This window comes from Scyliorhinus torazame, chromosome 10, assembly GCF_047496885.1.
Source record: "Scyliorhinus torazame isolate Kashiwa2021f chromosome 10, sScyTor2.1, whole genome shotgun sequence".
In the NCBI taxonomy this organism is placed as follows: Eukaryota; Metazoa; Chordata; class Chondrichthyes; order Carcharhiniformes; family Scyliorhinidae; genus Scyliorhinus; species Scyliorhinus torazame.
This window is the reverse complement of record NC_092716.1, coordinates 1,736,317-1,759,039: the sequence shown is the minus strand read 5'-3', so window position 1 is coordinate 1,759,039 and position 22,723 is coordinate 1,736,317. Positions and strand designations below refer to the sequence as shown.

At 51.2% G+C, this 22,723-nt stretch overlaps 1 protein-coding gene across 2 annotated transcripts in view; it reads right to left on the bottom strand.

Annotated features, from left to right (window-relative positions):
* LOC140430300 (protein CBFA2T1-like) overlaps window positions 1-22,723 on the bottom strand; it is a 145,340-nt gene that overhangs the window by 87,302 nt on the left and 35,315 nt on the right. For both annotated transcript variants that reach the window (XM_072517728.1, XM_072517729.1), the window contains exon 2: window positions 11,222-11,368. In XM_072517728.1, coding sequence (XP_072373829.1) covers window positions 11,222-11,368 — 147 coding nt within the window. The remainder of the gene's footprint in view (window positions 1-11,221; window positions 11,369-22,723) is intronic.

The window sequence follows — 22,723 nt, the reverse complement described above, 5'->3', positions numbered from 1 at the left end:
TAACCCGCACATCTTTGGATTGTGGGAGGAAACCGGAGCACCCGGAGGAAACCCACGCAGACACGGGGAGGACGTGCAGACTCCACACAGACAGTGACCCAAGCCGGAATCGAACCTGGGACCCTGGAGCTGTGAAGCAATTGTGCTATCCACAATGCTACCGTGCTGCCCTTGAGAACAAATAAATCTACACTATATCATTTAACCGTAATCCATGTACCTATCCAATAGCTGCTTGAAGGTCCCTAATGTTTCCGACTCAACTACTTCCACAGGCAGTGCATTCCATGCCCCCACTACTCTCTGGGTAAAGAACCTACCTCTGATATCCCTCCTATATCTTCCACCTTTCACCTTAAATTTATGTCCCCTTGTAATGGTTTGTTCCACCCGGGGAAAAAGTCTCTGACTGTCTACTCTATCTATTCCCCTGATCATCTTATAAACCTCTATCAAGTCGCCCCTCATCCTTCTCCGTTCTAATGAGAAAAGGCCTAGCACCCTCAACCTTTCCTTGTAAGACCTACTCTCCATTCCAGGCAACATCCTGGTAAATCTTCTTTGCACCTTTTCCAAAGCTTCCACATCCTTCCTAAAATGAGGCGACCAGAACTGTACACAGTACTCCAAATGTGGCCTTACCAAAATTTTGTACAGCTGCATCATCACCTCACGGCTCTTAAATTCAATCCCTCTGTTAATGAACGCGAGCACACCATAGGCCTTCTTCACAGCTCTATCCACTTGAGTGGCAACTTTCAAAGATGTATGAACATAGACCCCAAGATCTCTCTGCTCTTCCACATTGCCAAAAACTCTACCGTTAACCCTGTATTCCGCATTCATATTTGTCCTTCCAAAATGGACAACCTCACACTTTTCAGGGTTAAACTCCATCTGCCACTTCTCAGCCCAGCTCTGCATCCTATCTATGTCTCTTTGCAGCCGACAACAGCCCTCCTTACTATCCACAACTCCACCAATCTTCATATCGTCTGCAAATTTACTGACCCACCCTTCAACTCCCTCATCCAAGTCATTAATGAAAATCACAAACAGCAGAGGACCCAGAACTGATCCCTGCGGTACGCCACTGGTAACTGGGATCCAGGCTGAATATTTGCCATCCACCACCACTCTCTGACTTCTATCGGTTAGCCAGTTCGTTATCCAACTGGCCAAATTTCCCACTATCCCATGCCTCCTTACTTTCTGCATAAGCCTACCATGGGGAACTTTATCAAATGCCTTACTAAAATCCATGTACACTACATCCACTGCTTTACCTTCATCCACATGCTTGGTCACCTCCTCAAAGAATTCAATAAGATTTGTAAGGCAAGATCTACCCCTCACAAATCCGTGCTGACTATCCCTAATCAAGCAGTGTCTTTCCAGATGCTCAGAAATCATATCCTTCAGTACCCTTTCCATTACTTTGCCTACCACCGAAGTAAGACTAACTGGCCTGTAATTCCCAGGGTTATCCCTATTCCCTTTTTTGAACAGGGGCACGACATTCGCCACTCTCCAATCCCCTGGTACCACCCCTGTTGACAGTGAGGACGAAAAGATCATTGCCAACGGCTCTGCAATTTCATCTCTTGCTTCCCATAGAATCCTTGGATATATCCCGTCAGGCCCGGGGTACTTGTCTATCCTCAAGTTTTTCAAAATGCCCAACACATCTTCCTTCCTAACAAGTATTTCCTCGAGCTTACCAATCTGTTTCACACTGTCCTCTCCAACAATATCGCCCCTCTCATTTGTAAATACAGAAGAAAAGTACTCATTCAAGACCTCTCCTATCTCTTCAGACTCAATACACAATCTCCCGCTACTGTCCTTGATCGGACCTACCCTCGCTCTAGTCATTCTCATATTTCTCACATATGTTTAAAAGGCCTTGGGGTTTTCCTTGATCCTACCCGCCAAAGATTGTTCATGCCCTCTCTTAGCTCTCCTAATCCCTTTCTTCAGTTCCCTCCTGGCTATTTTGTATCCCTCCAATGCCCTGTCTGAACCTTGTTTCCTCAGCCTTACATAAGTCACCTTTTTCCTCTTAACAAGACATTCAACCTCTCTTGTCAACCATGGTTCCCTCACTCGACCATCTCTTCCCTGCCTGACAGGGACATACATATCAAGGACACGTAGCACCTGTTCCTTGAAGGGGGTAGTATCGGCGGTTTGCGGAGCTATTTTGTAAGAGGATAAGGCACCACTGGAAGGGATCAAAGCAAAGTGGGAGGAAGAGTTGGAAGAGGATATGGAGGAGGGGGTCTGGTGTGAGGTGCTCCAGAGAGTGAACACCTCCACCTCGTGCGCGAGTTGGGGCTGATACAGCTGAAGGTGGTGTACAGAGCACATCTCATGAGGGTGAGGATGAGCCGATTCTTTGAAGGAGTAGAAGATGTGTGTGAACGTTGCGGGGGGGGGGGGGGGGGGGGGGGGGGGGGGACGCTAATCACGTCCATATGTTTTGGTCCTGTCCAAAGCGAGAGGATTACTGGAAGGAGGTTTTTAGGGTAATTTCTAAAGTGGTGCACGTGAAACTGGACCCGGGCCCTCGGGAGGCCATATTCGGGGTGTCGGAGGCAGATGTAGCCTTCGCCTCGTTGATCGCCCGAAGGCGGATCCTGATAGGTTGGAGAGCAACCTCTCCACTCTGTGCCCTGGCGTGGCGGGGGGACCTGCTGGAATTCTTGACTCTTGAGAAGGTTAAGTTTGAACTGAGGGGAGGTTGGAGGAGTTCTACAATTCATGGGCAATATTCATCATGCACTTTCAAGAACTGGATATCATCGAACATTAGGGGGGTTGGGGGCTGGGAGGGTTGGGGGGAGGGGGGCTGTGAGTGTTAATGGCGACTATGGGTGATCCCTAATTCCTTTTTGTCATTTGTTTATGTGAACATGCGGGCTGATGTTTGGGGTTTGGTGGGAGGATGGGATCGTTGTTATTGATATGGGGATTGACGTATTTGTTGCTGATTATTGTTTATTGTTGGGTGTAAATTTGGGAGAAAATGTGAAAAAGGACAATAAAAATATATATTTTTTAAAACTATCCTCCATACATACATAGAGTAGTGAGGCTGTGGAATGCCCTACCTGCTACAGTAGTGAACTCGCCAACATTGAGGGCATTTAAAAGTTTATTGGATAAGCATATGGATGATAATGGCATAGTGTAGGTTAGATGGCTTTTGTTTCGGTGCAACATCGTGGGCCGAAGGGCCTGTACTGCGCTGTATTGTTCTATGTTCTATGTTCTATACAAATATCTTCGTCCAGCATAAATCTAACTATTGGTCCCTTTAGAAACATTAAATTAAACTCACTTAAAACTATACTGTATTTCTAATGTTTACCAATACAACTATAACTCCCTTAAAACTACCAGAGTTTACCAGTGTTTTCCTAACATCGCCTTGTCCCCCTCCAAACCCACATGATCCTGACTTGGAAACATATCACTGATCCTTCACCTTAGCTCAATCAGAATCCTGGATCAGCCTCTCTATGGTACGGCATTGACACAAGAACATGAGAAATAGAAGCAGGAATAGACCATAAGGAGCTCGTCCATTCAATACGATCATCAGTGATTTTCTGCCCGGACTCCATTTCCCACCAGCTCCCCACATCCCTTAATTTTGTGGGAGAGCAATGGCGGATTCTCCAATCCCACGGCAGAGAGTCCACGCCCTCGTAAACGCCGTCCCACGACTAATTCTGGCCCCTCCTGGGGGCCAGCACGCTGGAGCGGTTTGCGCCGCTTCAGCTACAGATCCCGGCGCGAAACTGTGACCACGGGATCTGCGCATGCACAGTGGCGCCGGCGGCAACGCATCGGCCCCGACGCAACATGGCGCAGGGCTACAGGGGCGGCCCGAAGGTCGGTGGGCCCCGATCGCAGGCCAGGCCACATCGGAGGCCCCCCCCAGGGTCGGACCACCCCCCCTCCCCCCCAAAGGCTGCCACCCGACCCTTACACGCTGAGGTCCCGCCAGCCCAGAGCAGATTAGAATGGCCGCTCGGCCGATCCGGGCCGGAGAATCGGTGCGTCGGCCGCGTAGAGTGGCCGTGTAGAGTGGCCGCGTAGAGTGACCGTGTAGAGTGGCCGTGTAGAGTGGCCGCGTAGAGTGGCCGTGTAGAGTGGCCGCGTAGAGTGGCCGTGTAGAGTGGCCGCGTAGAGTGACCGCGTAGAGTGACCGCGTAGAGTGGCCGCGTAGAGTGGCCGCGTAGAGTGGCCGCGTAGAGTGACCGCGTAGAGTGACCGCGTAGAGTGACCGCGTAGAGTGACCGCGTAGAGTGACCGCGTAGAGTGGCCGCGTAGAGTGGCCGCGTAGAGTGACCGCGTAGAGTGACCGCGTAGAGTGGCCGCGTAGAGTGGCCGCGTAGAGTGGCCGTGTAGAGTGGCCGCGTAGAGTGACCGTGTAGAGTGGCCGCGTAGAGTGGGCGTGTAGAGTGGCCGCGTAGAGTGACCGCGTAGAGTGACCGCGTAGAGTGGCCGCGTAGAGTGGCCGCGTAGAGTGACCGCGTAGAGTGACCGCGTAGAGTGGCCGCGTAGAGTGACCGCGTAGAGTGACCGCGTAGAGTGGCCGCGTAGAGTGGCCGCGTAGAGTGGCCGCGTAGAGTGACCGCGTAGAGTGACCGCGTAGAGTGACCGCGTAGAGTGGCCGCGTAGAGTGACCGCGTAGAGTGACCGCGTAGAGTGGCCGCGTAGAGTGACCGCGTAGAGTGACCGCGTAGAGTGGCCGCGTAGAGTGGCCGCGTAGAGTGGCCGCGTAGAGTGGCCGCGTAGAGTAACCGCGTAGAGTGACCGCGTAGAGTGACCGCGTAGAGTGGCCGCGTAGAGTGACCGCGTAGAGTGACCGCGTAGAGTGGCCGCGTAGAGTGGCCGCGTAGAGTGGCCGCGTAGAGTGACCGCGTAGAGTGGCCGCGTAGAGTGACCGCGTAGAGTGGCCGCGTAGAGTGGCCGCGTAGAGTGACCGCGTAGAGTGGCCGCGTAGAGTGGCCGCGTAGAGTGGCCGCGTAGAGTGACCGCGTAGAGTGACCTCGTAGAGTGACCGCGTAGAGTGACCACGTAGAGTGGCCGCGTAGAGTGACCGCGTAGAGTGACCGCGTAGAGTGGCCGCGTAGAGTGGCCGTGTAGAGTGACCGCGTAGAGTGACCGCGTAGAGTGACCTCGTAGAGTGACCGCGTAGAGTGACCGCGTAGAGTGGCCGCGTAGAGTGACCTCGTAGAGTGACCACTGCATAACCACTTCCTTACCTTGCAGGTCAGCTGTTAGTCTTGGGAGATCAGTTTCGGGAGCAGGCCTATTGGCTGACTGTAAATCAGGAAGGATACAAAGGGTGTGGCTGAAGTGCCTTTAGAAACAGAGTGCTGGAGGCAAACAAAGTGTATCCGAGTTTGGGTAAGGCTGAGTTCGGGTAAGAGGTGAGTGAGGGCTATGTTTTTTGGTGTTTGGGGGTGAGTTTCCAAAAAAAAAAAAAAAAAATCCAATTAATTAAGTAAATTAATTAACTAGTTAAGGGAATTTGGTGCTCATCTTAAGGAGGTGCAGAGAAGCAGACCTGTGAGGGAGTCTCTGGAGCAATTACATCACAGCCAGCAGGTAAGTGTTTGGCTTGTAACTGGTAAGTGATTTCTCTCTCTTTGACTTTCTCTTAGCTGTGTAGTGTAGTTCAAATTTAACTTCAGGTTTAAGTCATGGCAGGAGAGCTCAGACCCGTGTCATGCTCCTCTTGTGAGATGTGGCAAGTCAGGGACCCTTCTGGTGTCCCTGACTCCTTCATCTGCAAGAAGTGTGTCCAACTGCAGCTCCTGTTAGACCGCTTGACGGCTCTGGAGCTGCGGATGGACTCACTTTGGAGCATCCGCGATGCTGAGGAAGTTGTGGATAGCACATTCAGTGAGTTGGTCACACCGCAGATTAAAATTACTGAGGCAGATAGGGAAAGGGTGACCAACAGACAGAGGAAGAATAGGAAGGCAGTGCAGGGATCCCCTGCGGTCATCTCCCTCCAAAACAGATTTACCGTTTTGGAAACTGTTGGGGGAGATGGCTCACCAGGGGAAGGTGGCAGCAGCCAGGTTCATGGCACCGTGGCTGGCTCTGCTGCACAGAAGGGCGGGAAAAAGAGTGGCAGAGCTATAGTGATAGGGGATTCAATCGTAAGGGGAATAGACAGGCGTTTCTGCGGACGCAAACGAGAATCCAGGTTGGTATGTTGCCTCCCTGGTGCAAGGGTCAAGGATGTCTCGGAGCGGCTGCAGGGCATTCTGGAGGGGGAGGGTGAACAGCCAGCTGTCGTGGTGCATATAGGCACCAACGATATAGGTAAAAAACGGGATGAGGTCCTACAAGCTGAATTTAGGGAGTTAGGAGTTAAACTAAAAAGTAGGACCTCAAAGGTAGTAATCTCAGGATTGCTACCAGTGCCACGTGATAGTCAGAGTAGGAATGACAGGATAGCTAGGATGAATACGTGGCTTGAGAGATGGTGCAAGAGGGAGGGTTTCAAATTCCTGGGACATTGGGACCGGTTCTGGGGGAGGTGGGACCTGTACAAATCGGACGGTCTGCATCTGGGTGGGACCGGAACCAATGTTCTCGGGGGGGTGTTTGCTAGTGCAGTTGGGGAGGGTTTAAACTAATGTGCCAGGGGGATGGGAACCGATGTAGGAAGTCAGTGGGGACAGAAACAAAAGGCAGGAAGGGAGAGTGTGTAAAGCATGACCAGAGAAAGCAGGGCAGAGAGCAAGGAAGGTCTACATTAAACTGCATTTATTTCAATGCCAGGGGCCTGACAGGCAAAGCGGATGAACTCAGGGCATGGACGGGCACATGGGACTGGGATATTATAACTATGACTGAAACATGGCTAAGGGAGGGGCAGGACTGGCAGCTCAATGTTCCGGGCTACAGATGCTATAGAAAGGATAGAACAGGAGGTAAGAGAGGAGGGGGAGTGGCGTTTTTGATTAGGGAGAACATCACGGCAGTACTTAGAGGGGATATATCCGAGGGTTCGCCCACTGAGTCTATATGGGTGGAACTGAAAAATAAGAAGGGAGAGATCACCTTGGTAGGACTGTACTACAGGCCCCCAAATAGTCAGCGGGAAATTGAGGAGCAAATATGTAAGGAGATTACAGATAGCTGCAAGAATAATAGGGTGGTAGTAGTAGGGGACTTTAACTTTCCCAACATTGACTGGGACAGTCATAGCATTAGGGGCTTGGATGGAGGGAAATTTGTTGAGTGTATTCAGGAGGAATTTCTCATTCAGTATGTGGATGGACCGACTAGAGAGGGGGCAAAACTTGACCTCGTCTTGGGAAATAAGGAAGGGCAAGTGATAGAAGTGCTAGTGAGGGATCACTTTGGGACAAGTGACCATAATTCCATTAGTTTTAAGATAGCTATGGAGAATGATAGGTCTGGCCCAAGAGTTAAAATTCTTAATTGGGGCAAGGCCAATTTTGATGGTATCAGACAGGAACTTGCAGAGGTAGATTGGGGGAGACTATTGGCAGGCAAAGGGACGGCTGGTAAATGGGAGGCTTTTAAAAATGTGTTAACCAGGGTGCAGGGTAAGCACATTCCCTTTAGAGTGAAGGGCAAGGCTGGTAGAAGTAGGGAACCCTGGATGACTCGAGATATTGAGACTCTGGTCAAAAAGAAGAAGGAGGCATATGACGTACATAAGCAACTGGGATCAAGTAGATCCCTTGAAGAGTATAGAGATTGTCGAAATAGAGTTAAGAGGGAAATCAGGAGGGCAAAAAGGGGACATGAAATTGCTTTGGCAAATAATGCAAGGGAGAATCCAAAGAGATTCTACAGATACATAAAGGGGAAAAGAGTAACTAGGGACAGAGTAGGGCCTCTTAAGGATCAACAAGGGCATTTATGTGCAGAGCCACAAGAGTTGGGTGAGATCCTGAATGAATATTTCTCATCGGTATTCACGGTGGAGAAAGGCATGGATGTTAGGAAACTAAGGGAAATAAATAGTGATGTCTTGAGAAGTGTGCATATTACAGAGGAGGAGGTGCTGGAAGTCTTAACGCGCATCAAGGTAGATAAATCCCCGGGACCTGATGAAATGTATCCCAGGATGTTGTGGGAGGCTAGGGAGGAAATTGCGGGTCCCCTAACCGAGATATTTGAATCATCGGCAGCCACAGGTGAGGTGCCTGAAGATTGGAGAGTGGCGAATGTTGTGCCCTTGTTTAAGAAGGGCAGCAGGGAAAAGCCTGGGAACTACAGACCGGTGAGCCTAACGTCTGTAGTAGGTAAGTTGCTAGAAGGTATTCTGAGAGACAGGATCTACAAGCATTTAGAGAGGCAAGGACTGATTTGGGGCAGTCAGCATGGCTTTGTGCGTGGAAAATCATGTCTCACAAATTTGATTGAGTTTTTTGAGGGAGTGACCAAGAAGGTAGATGAGGGTAGTGCAGTAGACGTTGTCTACATGGACTTTAGCAAAGCCTTTGACAAGGTACCGCATGGTAGGTTGTTGCAGAAGGTTAAAGCTCACGGGATCCAGGGTGAGGTTGCCAATTGGATTCAAAATTGGCTGGACGACAGAAGGCAGAGGGTGGTTGTAGAGGGTTGTTTTTCAAACTGGAGGCCTGTGACCAGTGGTGTGCCTCAGGGATCGGTGCTGGGTCCACTGTTATTTGTGATTTATATTAATGATTTGGATGAGAATTTAGGAGGCATGGTTAGTAAGTTTGCAGATGACACCAAGATTGGTGGCATAGTGGATAGTGAAGAAGGTTATCTAGGATTGCAACGGGATCTTGATCAATTAGGCCAGTGGGCCGACGAATGGCAGATGGAGTTTAATTTAGATAAATGTGAGGTGATGCATTTTGGCAGATTGAATCAGGCCAGGACCTACTCAGTTAATGGTATGGCGTTGGGGAGAGTTATAGAACAAAGAGATCTAGGAGTACAGGTTCATAGCTCCTTGAAGGTGGAGTCGCAGGTGGACAGGGTGGTGAAGAAGGCATTCGGCATGCTTGGTTTCATTGGTCAGAACATTGAATATAGGAGTTGGGACGTCTTGTTGAAGTTGTACAAGACATTGGTACGGCCACACTTGGAATACTGTGTGCAGTTCTGGTCACCCTATTATAGAAAGGATATTATTAAACTAGAAAGAGTGCAGAAAAGATTTACTAGGATGTTGCCGGGACTTGATGGTTTGAGTTATAAGGAGAGGCTGGATAGACTTTTTTCCCTGGAGCGTAGGAGGCTTAGGGGTGATCTTATAGAGGTCTATAAAATAATGAGGGGCATAGATAAGGTAGATAGTCAACATCTTTTCCCAAAGGTAGGGGAGTCTAAAACTAGAGGGCATAGGTTTAAGGTGAGAGGGGAGAGATTCAGAAGGGCCCAGAGGGGCAATTTCTTCACTCAGAGGGTAGTGAGTGTCTGGAATGGGCTGCCAGAGGTAGTAGTAGAGGCGGGTACAATTGTGTCTTTCAAAAAGCATTTAGATAGTTACATGGGTAAGATGGGTATAGAGGGTTATGGGCCAAGTGCGGGCAACTGGGACTAGCTTAATGGTAAAAACTGGGCGGCATGGACTGGTTGGGCCGAAGGGCTTGTTTCCATGCTGTAAACTTCTATGATTCTATGACCGCATAGAGTGGCCGCGTAGAGGTGATTCTCTGACCCGGCTCAGGGCCGGAGAACCCCGCCCCAAAAATCTGTTTATCTCAGTCTTAAATACATTTAACAATGGAACATCCACAACCCGTTGGGATACAGAATTCCAAAGATTCACAACCCTTTGAGTTAGCACAGTGGGCTAAACAGCTGGCTTGTAATGCAGACCAAGACCAGCAGCGAGGGTTCAATTCCCGTCCCGGCCTCTCCAGACAGGCGCCGGAATGTGGCGACTAGGGGCTTTTCACAGGAACTTCATTGAAGCCTACTTGTGACAATAAGCCATTATTATTATTAATAAGTAATTACTCCACACGGACTGCAGGGTCCCAGGCAGCACCTCCATCTCAATGGGAGGGATCGGCAATAAATTCTGGCCTTGCAAGCAACACTCCCGTTTCCAAAATGAATAAAAAAGATGACAGAGCATCAGAACGATCAGTTGAGGACACAACAAGATGCCCAGTGCAGGATCCGGGTGCAGTGCCCACCTGCCGAGGGTGATCCATTTATCTCTAAAATCCACACAACCTGTTCTCAATGGATGCAATAGATTTAAGTACGGCTCTGGATAAAGCCCTGTGAGCTGGTGTGAAGCTGGTGTGAAGCTGGTGTGAAACTGGTGTGAGCTGGTGTGAGCTGGTGTGAGCTAGTGTGAAACTGGTGTGAAGCTGGTGTGAGATGGTGTGAAACTGGTGTGAGCTGGTGTGAGCTGGTGTGAAACTGGTGTGAGCTGGTGTGAAACTGGTGTGAGCTGGCGTGAAGCTGGTGTGAACTGCTGTGCAGCTGGTGTGAGCTGGTGTGAGCTGGTGTGAGCTGGTGTGAAGCTGGTGTGAAACTGGTGTGAAGCTGGTGTGAAACTGGTGTGAGCTGGTGTGAAGCAGGAGTGAAGCTGATGTGAGCTGGTGTGAAGCTGGTGTGAGCTGGTGTGAAACTGGTGTGAGCTGCTGTGAAACTGGTGTGAGCTGCTGTGAAACTGGTGTGAGCTGCTGTGAAGCTGGTGTGAGCTGGTGTGAAGCTGGTGTAGAGCTGGTGTGAAGCTGGTGTGAAACTGGTGTGAGCTGGTGTGAAGCTGGTGTGAGCTGGTGTGAAACTGGTGTGAGCTGCTGTGAAGCTGGTGTGAGCTGCTGTGAAGCTGGTGTGAGCTGGTGTGAAGCTGGTGTGAAACTGGTGTGAGCTGGTGTGAAGCTGGTGTGAACTGGTGTGAGCTGGTGTGAAGATGGTGTGAAGATGGTGTGAAACTGGTGTGAGCTGCTGTGCAGCTGGTGTGACGCAGGTGTGAGCTGGTGTGAAGCTGGTGTGTGATGGTGTGAGCTGCTGTGCAGCTGGTGTGACGCAGGTGTGAGCTGGTGTGAAGCTGGTGTGTGATGGTGTGAGCTGGTGTTAAGCTGGTGTGAGCTGGTGTGAGATGGTGTTAAGCTGGTGTGAGCTGGTGTGAAGCTGGCGTGAGTAGGTGTGAGCTGGTTATTGCACAGACACCCTGTTTACATTTTGGGCAGGTGCCATAATCATTGGTTTTACTCACTGGGTGCTGGAATGAAGGAAACATTTCGAGAAGGTGCCTGGGGAATGGTAGGTGGTGGTGATGCCATTGGTGAGGGCGTTGAACGGGACTCTGTGCCAACATCAGCTGGTGAATCTAGCATTGTTCCGAGCTTTATTCCAGCACTGTCTGTGGGGACAAAACCATGGCCACTGAAAGTTGCGCTCATTAATCATTTACAGAATGATCTTATACACCACAGCTCACACCAATATGTAGGGAACGAGGGAGTGAGGTGCAGACTAGGTAGTACAGGTTCTTTGGGAGGGTAAAGGAGAAGGGAAGGTGGGAACGAATTAGATGCTGCAGAAAGTGCACATCAATATAATCAAACAAGACAAGACTGCTTTCCCCACACACCCTGTACACTGCCCAATCAGGGACCTGTACACACTGCCCAATCAGGGACCTGTACACACTGCCCAATCAGGGACCTGTACACACTGCCCAATCAGGGACCTGTACACACTGCCCAATCAGGGACCTGTACACGCTGCCCAATCAGGGACCTGTACACGCTGCCCAATCAGGGACCTGTACACGCTGCCCAATCAGGGACCTGTACACACTGCCCAATCAGGGACCTGTACACACTGCCCAATCAGGGACCTGTACACACTGCCCAATCAGGGACCTGTACACACTGCCCAATCAGGGACCTGTACACACTGTACACACTGCCCAATCAGGGACCTGTACACACTGCCCAATCAGGGACCTGTACACACTGCCCAATCAGGGATTAATCCCTGTACACACTGTCCAATCAGAGATCACTCACTCTGCACACTGTCCAATCAGGGATTACTCTCTGTACACACTGCCCAATCAGGGATTGCTCCCGGTACGCACTGTCCAATCAGGGATTACTATCTGGACACACTGTCCAATCAGGGATTACTCCCTGTACACACTGCCCAATCAGGGATTACTCCCTGTACACACTGTCCAATCAGGGATTACTATCTGGACACACTGTCCAATCAGGGATTACTCCCTGTACACACTGCCCAATCAGGGATTACTCCCTGTACACACTGTCCAATCAGGGATTACTCTCTGTACACACTGCCCAATCAGGGATTACTCTCTGTACACACTGTCCAATCAGGGATTACTCCCTGTACACACTGCCCAATCAGGGATTGCTCCCGGTACACACTGTCCAATCAGGGATTAGTTCCTGTACACACTGCCCAATCAGGGATTACTCCCTGTACACACTGCCCAATCAGGGATTACTCCCTGTACACACTGTCCAATCAGGGATTTCTCCCTGTACACACTGTCCAATCAGGGATTACTCCCTGTACACACTGCCCAATCAGGGATTACTCCAGGTACACACTGTCCAATCAGGGATTACTCCCGGTACACACTGTCCAATCAGGGATTACTCTCTGTACACACTGTCCAATCAGGGATTACTCCCTGTACACACTGCCCAATCAGGGATTACTCCAGGTACACACTGTCCAATCAGGGATTACTCCCTGTACACACTGCCCAATCAGGGATTACTCCCTGTACACACTGTCCAATCAGGGATTACTCCAGGTACACACTGTCCAATCAGGGATTACTCTCTGTACACACTGTCCAATCAGGGATTACTCCCTGTACACACTGCCCAATCAGGGATTACTCCCGGTACACACTGTCCAATCAGGCATTACTCCCGGTACACACTGTCCAATCAGGGATTACTCTCTGTACACACTGTCCGATCAGGGATTACTCCCTGTACACACTGCCCAATCAGGGATTACTCCAGGTACACACTGTCCAATCAGGGATTACTCCCTGTACACACTGCCCAATCAGGGATTACTCCCTGTACACACTGTCCAATCAGGGATTACTCCCTGTACACACTGTCCAATCAGGGATTTCTCCCTGTACACACTGTCCAATCAGGGATTACTCCCTGTACACACTGTCCAATCAGGGATTACTCCCTGTACACACTGCCCAATCAGGGATTACTCCAGGTACACACTGTCCAATCAGGGATTACTCCCGGTACACACTGTCCAATCAGGGATTACTCCAGGTTCACACTGCCCAATCAGGGATTACTCCAGGTACACACTGTCCAATCAGGGATTACTCCCTGTACACACTGTCCAATCAGGGATTACTCCCTGTACACACTGTCCAATCAGGGATTACTCTCTGTACACACTGTCCAATCAGGGATTACTCCCGGTACACACTGTCCAATCAGGGATTACTCTCTGTACACACTGTCCAATCAGGGATTACTCCCGGTACACACTGTCCAATCAGGGATTACTCTCTGTACACACTGTCCAATCAGGGATTACTCCCTGTACACACTGTCCAATCAGGGATTACTCTCTGTACACACTGTCCAATCAGGGATTACTCCCTGTACACACTGTCCAATCAGGGATTACTCTCTGTACACACAAGTCCAATCTGGGATTACTCCCTGTACACACTGTCCAATCAGGGATTACTCCCTGTACACACTGTCCAATCAGGGATTACTCCCTGTACACACTGTCCAATCAGGGATTACTCTCTGTACACACTGTCCAATCAGGGATTACTCCCGGTACACACTGTCCAATCAGGGATTACTCTCTGTACACACTGTCCAATCAGGGATTACTCCCTGTACACACTGTCCAATCAGGGATTACTCCCTGTACACACTGTCCAATCAGGGATTACTCCCTGTACACACTGTCCAATCAGGGATTACTCCCCACTGTGGTAAACCACTGTATTGTATTGTTACATGCCTGGCCTTGTCCCTGCTGGCTCCGCCTGTGGCTCCTCCCCTCAGGCTCGGTATAAAGGTGGCTGGTCTCCGCCTCTGATCCAGTTCGGGAGCAGAGGCCAGGAGGCTTCCTGTTTAAAGCCTCAGTTACTGTTATAACCTGTCTCCTTACCATTGGCTGGGGACTAGTGACAATCCCACAATCCTGTGGGAGTATGAGCAATGAGGGGAGCGGAGAAATCATTAGCAGACTCCCTGCATAAATAAAGCTGGCCAGTTTGGAACCAGCAGGAAGGAGTAAGCAGCAGGCGAGGTTGCTGCTGATGTTGTGTATATATATATGTTGTTGTAAATAAATATTATTTCTTTGTATCCTTGAAACTCGTGCTGGATTCTTCGTGGCTCCCACAAAACTTACGTTCACCACTCGTTGTGTGTTCATTGATGGCGCGTCAATTTAATTAACTAAACAGAAAGCCTCCTGGTGTCTGATGGCTCCTCGCATGCTGCGGAGGAGGACGGGTCCTGGGACTGTCAGACAGGACGGGAACGAGACCCAGGAGGTGGACTTCCTGGGGAAGGCAAACATACGCTCGTGAGGGGTCTCGTTAGTGGCAGTACACAGGAGCGACCGGATGGAGTGGAACGCATCGGGGAGGACCTCCTGCCCCTCACGAGCGTATGTTTGCCTTCCTTTTTGTGGTTGGGTCACAAGTCTGGAATATTCTACCTGAAACAGCTGTGGAAGCACCTTCATCATAAAGTGCGCACAGACCGAAGGATAATGTCCGACAATATCCAGCCAATCAGTGTAGGGAGAGACAATAAATATGAACGGACATCATGCTACAATCACCAGGCAGGAATGTTCCCTTCCAGTCGGGGAACACTTCAGCAGTCAAGGGCATTCAGCCTCTGATCTCCGGGTAAGTGTTCTCCAAGGCGGCCTTCAGGACCCGCGACAACGCAGAATCGCCGAGCAGAAACTTATAGCCAAGTTCCGCACACATGAGTGCGGCCTCAACCGGGACCTGGGATTCATGTCGCATTACATTCACCCCCCACCATCTGGCCTGCAAAATCCTACCAACTGTCCTGGCTTGACACAATTCACACCTCTTTAACCTGGGGTTACCCCATCTCTGGATCTGTAAAGATTTAATCACCTGCTAATGCTCGCATTCCAAGCATTGTTTGGCATCTTTGAATTTGTCTATATATATGTTTCTGGAACAGACCTCTTCATTCACCTGAGGAAGGAGCAGCGCTCCGAAAGCTAGTGACATCGAAACAAACCTGTTGGACTTTAACCTGGTGTTGTAAAACTTCTTACAATAAATATCGGCAGGGATTCTCTGGTCTGCCAGCCCCGCTTTCCTGCATGCCCTCCCCCCCCCCCCCCCCCCACCCCGGCCAACAACGGGATTCTCCGGCCAATGGATTTTCCCATTATGGCCACCCCCATGCCATCGGGGAGCCCAGAGGATTCTGCCGAATCTTTCAGTGTCACTGATGCCCAATCAATTACTCTCGAGACAAGGTGAGTCATAACGAATCGGCTTTAATCAGCTAGAACTGTACCCAGCAGCTTCGATACAGAAAGTGAAGGCTGCTGGGACGGCATTGGTTCTTATACCCCGCCTCTCAGGGCGGGGCTATGTACGTTAGCCAATGGTAGACTCCTAGGTCTAGCCAATGAGCATCCACCTCTCAGGTACTGCAATACCTGGTATTACCACAGTCATCGACATCCCAAAGTAAACAATGGCAGAAGTGGAACAGTGCTGTTTTGGGGAATACCTTTTCAGATCAAATTGAGGAGCACAGAAAAAAACAAAATTGCCTTTTTATAGATTCCTTCACAACCTCACAATTACCCAACGCACTTTGGAGAGAATGAAGCACTTTCAAAATCACTGTTGTGATGGAAAAACAACAGCCAATTTCCAGACTTTAAACTCCAATAAACTGCAATAAGTTAATAACCAGATAAAGAACAGGCAGAGTCTCCGGTCAGCATCTCATTTGAAAGCCAGCGGGCAGTTTTCTCCGTTTCTGAGACTAAGTGTTGACGCCAACGCAGAATTCCTAAACTTACACAACAAAAAAAACGGTGCCGCCCCGGGACCGATTCAGCGACCGTTAAGGGGCTGGGACCGATTCAGAGACCGTTAAGGGGCTGGCACCGGGACCGATTCAGCGACCGTTAAGGAGCTGGCACCGATTCAGCGACCGTTAAGGGGCTGGGACCGATTCAGCGACCGTTAAGGGGCTGGCACCGGGGTCGATTCAGCGACCGTTAAGGGGCTGGGACCGATTCAGCGACCGTTAAGGGGCTGGGACCGATTCAGCGACCGTTAAGGGGCTGGGACCGATTCAGCGACCGTTAAGGAGCTGGCACCGATTCAGCGACCGTTAAGGAGCTGGCACCGATTCAGCGACCGTTAAGGAGCTGGCACCGATTCAGCGACCGTTAAGGGGCTGGGACCGATTCAGCGACCGTTAAGGAGCTGGCACCGATTCAGCGACCGTTAAGGAGCTGGCACCGATTCAGAGACCGTTAAGGGGCTGGCACCGGGGTCGATTCAGCGACCGTTAAGGGGCTGGGACCGATTCAGCGACCGTTAAGGAGCTGGCACCGATTCAGCGACCGTTAAGGAGCTGGCACCGATTCAGAGACCGTTAAGGGGCTGGCACCGGGGTCGATTCAGCGACCGTTAAGGGGCTGGGACCGATTCAGAGACCGTTAAGGGGCTGGCACCGGGGTCGATTCAGCGACCGTTAAGGAGCTGGCACCGATTCAGAGACCGTTAAGGGGCTGGCACCGGGGTCGATTCAGCGACCGTTAAGGGGCTGGGACCGATTCAGCGACCGTTAAGGGGCTGGCACCGGGGCCGCGAGGAACACAATCGATTCCAATGAGAAACGGTGCCGGATTCACCGGGTCCGTGATTCACACTCGGGAGGCTGATAAGCTGCAGCCGCGCACACACATTACACTCCCCACACACACTCATCCCAGGCGCACATACACATTACACTCCCCGCACACACTCATCCCAGGCGCACATACACATTACACTCCCCACACACACTCATCCCAGGCGCACATACACATTACACTCCCCGCACACACTCATCCCAGCCGCACACACACATTACACTCCCCACACACACTCATCCCAGCCGCACACACACATTACACTCCCCACACACACTCATCCCAGCCTCACACACACATTACACTCCCCACACACACTCATCCCAGCCGCACAGACACATTACACTCCCCACACACACTCATCCCAGCCGCACATACACATTACACTCCCCACACACACCATTCCAGTCACACACACACATTACACTCCCCACACACACTCATCCCAGCCGCACACACACATTACACTCCCCACACACACTCATCCCAGCCGCACACACACATTACACTCCCCACACACACTCATCCCAGCCGCACACACACATTACACTCCCCACACACACTCACCCCAGCCGCACACACACATTACACTCCCCACACACACTCATCCCAGCCGCACACACACATTACACTCCCCACACACACTCATCCCAGCCGCACATACACATTACACTCCCCACACACACTCATCCCAGCCGCACACACACATTACACTCCCCACACACACTCATCCCAGCCGCACACACACATTACACTCCCCACACTCACTCATCCCAGCCGCACAGACACATTACACTCCCCACACACACTCATCCCAGCCGCACACACACATTACACTCCCCACACACACTCATCCCAGCCGCACATACACATTACACTCCCCACACACACCATTCCAGTCACACACACACATTACACTCCCCACACACACTCATCCCAGCCGCACACACACATTACACTCCCCACACACACTCATCCCAGCCGCACACACACATTACACTCCCCACACACTCTCATCCCAGCCACACACACACATTACACTCCCCACACACACTCATCCCAGCCACACATACACATTACACTCCCCACACACACTCATCCCAACCACACACACACATTATACTCCCCACACACACATTACACTCCCCACACACACCATCCCAGCCGCACACCCACATTACACACCCCACACACACTCATCCCAGCCGCACACCCACATTACACTCCCCACACACACTCATCCCAGCCACACACACACATTACACTCCCCACACACACTCATCCCAGCCGCACACACACATTACACTCCCCACACACACTCATCCCAGCTGCACACACACACATTACACTCCCCACACACACTCATCCCAGCCGCACACACACATTACACTCCCCACACACACCATCCCAGCCGCACACCCACATTACACACCCCACACACACTCATCCCAGCCGCACACCCACATTACACTCCCCACACACACTCATCCCAGCCACACACACACATTACACTCCCCACACACACTCATCCCAGCCGCACACACACATTACACTCCCCACACACACTCATCCCAGCCGCACACACACATTACACTCCCCACACACACTCATCCCAGCCGCACACACACATTACACTCCCCACACACACTCATCCCAGCCGCACACACACATTACACTCCCCACACACACTCATCCCAGCCACACATACACATTACACTCCCCACACACACTCATCCCAGTCGCACACACACATTACACTCTCCACACACACTCATCCCAGTCGCACACACACATTACACTCTCCACACACACTCATCCCAGTCGCACACACACATTACACTCTCCACACACACTCATCCCAGCCGCACACACACATTACACTCCCCACACACACTCATCCCAGCCGCACACACACATTACACTCCCCACACACACTCATCCCAGCCACACACACATTACACCCCCCACACACACTCACCCCAGCCGCACACACACATTACACTCCCCACACACACTCACCCCAGCCGCACACACACATTACACTCCCCACACACACTCATCCCAGCCGCACACACACATTACACTCCCCACACACCCTCCTCCCAGCCGCACACACACATTACACTCCCCACACACACTCCTCCCAGCCGCACACACACATTACACTCCCCACACACACTCATCCCAGCCGCACACACATTACACTCCCCACACACACTCATCCCAGCCGCACACACACATTACACTCCCCACACACACTCATCCCAGCCGCACACACATATTACACTCCCCACACACACTCATCCCAGCCTCACACACATTACACTCCCCACACACACTCATCCCAGCCGCACAGACACATTACACTCCCCACACACCCTCCTCCCAGCCGCACACACACATTACACTCCCCACACACCCTCCTCCCAGCCGCACACACACATTACACTCCCCACACACACTCATCCCAGCCGCACACACACATTACACTCCCCACACACACTCATCCCAGCCGTACACACACATTACACTCCCCATACACACTCACCCCAGCCGCACACACACATTACACTCCCCACACACACTCATCCCAGCCGCACACACACATTACACTCCCCACACACACTCATCCCAGCCGCACACACACATTACACTCCCCACACACACTCATCCCAGCCGCACACACACATTACACTCCCCACACACACTCATCCCAGCCGCACACACACATTACACTCCCCACACACACTCATCCCAGCCACACACACACATTCCACTCCCCACACACTCTCATCCCAGCCCCACACACACATTACACTCCCCACACACACTCATCCCAGCCGCACACACACATTACACTCCCCACACACACTCATCCCAGCCGCACACACACATTACACTCCCCACACACACTCATCCCAGCCGCACACACACATTACACTCCCCACACACACTCATCCCAGCCGCACACACACATTACACTCCCCACACACACTCATCCCAGCCGCACACACACATTACACTCCCCACACACACTCATCCCAGCCGCACACACACATTACACTCCCCACACACACCATCCCAGCCCACAAGGTGGAACTGGTTGTGCTGGAGCGCGCCCATACAGCTGACGGGTCGGCTGGGGCCAGAGGGTAGCCCCTGGATAGCCCCTCCCCCCCACCGTGGCATTAAGTTCGCAGTGGGCAGTCAGCGGCGTGCGCAGCTGCATTGCTGCATTGCCGGCTGCGGCAATGGTGTTACGTGCCCGTACACCCCGGCCCCTCAGCCCACCTCCTGGTCACCCGCCCGCTACTCCCCCCGCCCCTGGCAGAAGCCCCCCGGCCAGCGGCACAACTGTCTGCGAAACTGTGACGATGTTGGACACTTTCCCTCCCCCCTCTCTCTCCCTCAGCAGCCGCCATGTCGGATTCACAATTTTTAAAAGCACAAGTGAACCTCGCCATCGCGAACTCGGCTCATCGGAGAATCGTGGAGGCCCCGGAGAACAAAGAACAAAGAACAAAGAAATGTACAGCACAGGAACAGGCCCTTCGGCCCTCCAAGCCCGTGCCGACCATGCTGCCCGACTAAACTACAATCTTCTACACTTCCTGGGTCCGTATCCCTCTATTCCCATCCTATTTATGTATTTATCAAGATGCCCCTTAAATGTCACTATCTTCCCTGCTTCCACTACCTCCTCCGGTAGTGAGTTCCAGGCACCCACTACCCTCTGCGTAAAAAACTTGCCTCGTACATCTACTCTAAACCTTGCCCCTCTCACCTTAAACCTATGCCCCCTAGTAATTGACCCCTCTACCCTGGGGAAAAGCCTCTGACTATCCAATACCGGGCTGGGCCTGCTAATGATATGCAAATGGTGTTTACTGTACGTGCGTTTCGGAACGCATTGACGCCGTTGTCGAGGTGCTGCTGCATTGTGATTTGGCGTCAAATCGTGGCGTCGGAACTGAAACTGATTGTCTGCCCAATCGTCTTTCAATCGCCTTTCCTGATTTTGGCATCAGCTAACAGAGAATCGCACTCAGCATCTCCAACAATACAGCACTCCCTCAGTACAGCACTGGAGTGGCAGCTGCATAATGTGATCAAGTGGAGTGGGGTCTGAAACCATGGCCTCCTAACTGAGGTGTTAATAGGCTAGCTGAGTAGCAGATGTATTTCAAGAATAACTTACAAGGGGATGGTGGTGAATGGGACTTGGTGTAAGTTAGATTAGTCAGTGCAGTTTTGAATGAAGTTTACGGAGAGGAGAAAATGGAAGACCAGCCAGGAAGGCATTTGAATTGTTGAGTTTGGAGATGACAAAGACAAAAACAAATGTTTCAGTGGCAGCTGGGCTAAGGTGAGGGTGTGGGTGGAGATGGGCAATGTTATCTATTCAGACTGATCTGTTCCTTGTAGGAACACTATTTACGACGCCCTATGCTGTCTCCAATCATGATTTTTCATGTACCATTTGTCAATGTACTCTGTCAATTTTTTTTTTTAGTTGTCTACTATGTACATATTGTGTACGTTCCCTTGGCCGCAGAAAAATACTTTTCACTGTACCTTGGTACCTGTGACAATAAATCAATCAACCAATCAATCAATTGCCAGGACTCTTGGCCGAACCATATCAGAACTGGATTCTGTGAAATGAGATACAATATTCACCAGTCACCTGATAACAGCATCACCACCCTGGACAGAGCCGTTCAGGGACAAGAGTGGTATTTGCAACAAAAACGATATATAGTCAGTAGTTTATTTTGGAGTCAAGTAGTACTCTGTGTTTGTGAACTGTTTAATTCAGATAAACAGGAGGAAGTATTTATGTGGGAACCAGTAAAAAGGCATGTTGCACAGGGAAAGGGATGGCGAATAGAATACCTTCTTTCGAGATTGACACAGGTGTGAAGAGCCTCTTTCTGTGCTGAAGAATCATATGATTTGATTAAAGCAGTAAATGTATGAGCAGCACGGTAGCACAGTGGTTAGCACTGTTGCTTCACAGCTCCAGGGTCCCAAGTTTAATTCCTGGCTTGGGTCACTGTCTGTGCGGAGTCTGCACGTTCTCCCCATGTCTGCGTGGGTTTCCTCCGGGTGCTCCGGTTTCCTCCCACAAGTCCCGAAAGACGTGCTTGTTAGGTGAATTGGACATTCTGAATTCTCCCTCAGTGTACCCGAACAGGTGCCGGAATGTGGCGACTAGGGGCTTTGCACAGTAACTTCATTGCAGTGTTAATGTAAGCCTACTTGTGACAATAATAAAGATTATTAAAAAATTAAATCCATATAAACATACGAAATAGGCCGCTTTTAAGTGGCGTCCCAATCTCTCGCCCCCCCGCCCCCCCCAATGCGACCCGCAAATCCCCTAAAACCCAACTCACCTACAAAGGGGTCCTCAGGCTCCCCTGCATCCCCTTGCACCGGCACAGGTCACTCCCAGGCCCGATCCCCGTTTTGGGAGCCAGCTTGCTACCTTGGCACTGCCAGCCTGGTACCCTGACAATGCCCCTGCCAGCGCCACCTGGGCACCTGGGCAACTCAAGGCTGGCACCTAGTGGACAATGCCAGGGTGCATGTTTTTTTTAACTTTCTTTAATTCATTTCTGGGGTGTGGGCGTCGCTGGTTAGGCCAGAATTTATCGCCCATCCCTAGTTGCCCTTCAGAACAAAGAACACAGGAACAGGCCCTTCAGCACAGGAACAGGCCTGCGCCGACCATGGGACCTGACTCGCCTTCCTACCCTAGGAAAGAGCATCTGACTATCCACTCTGTCCA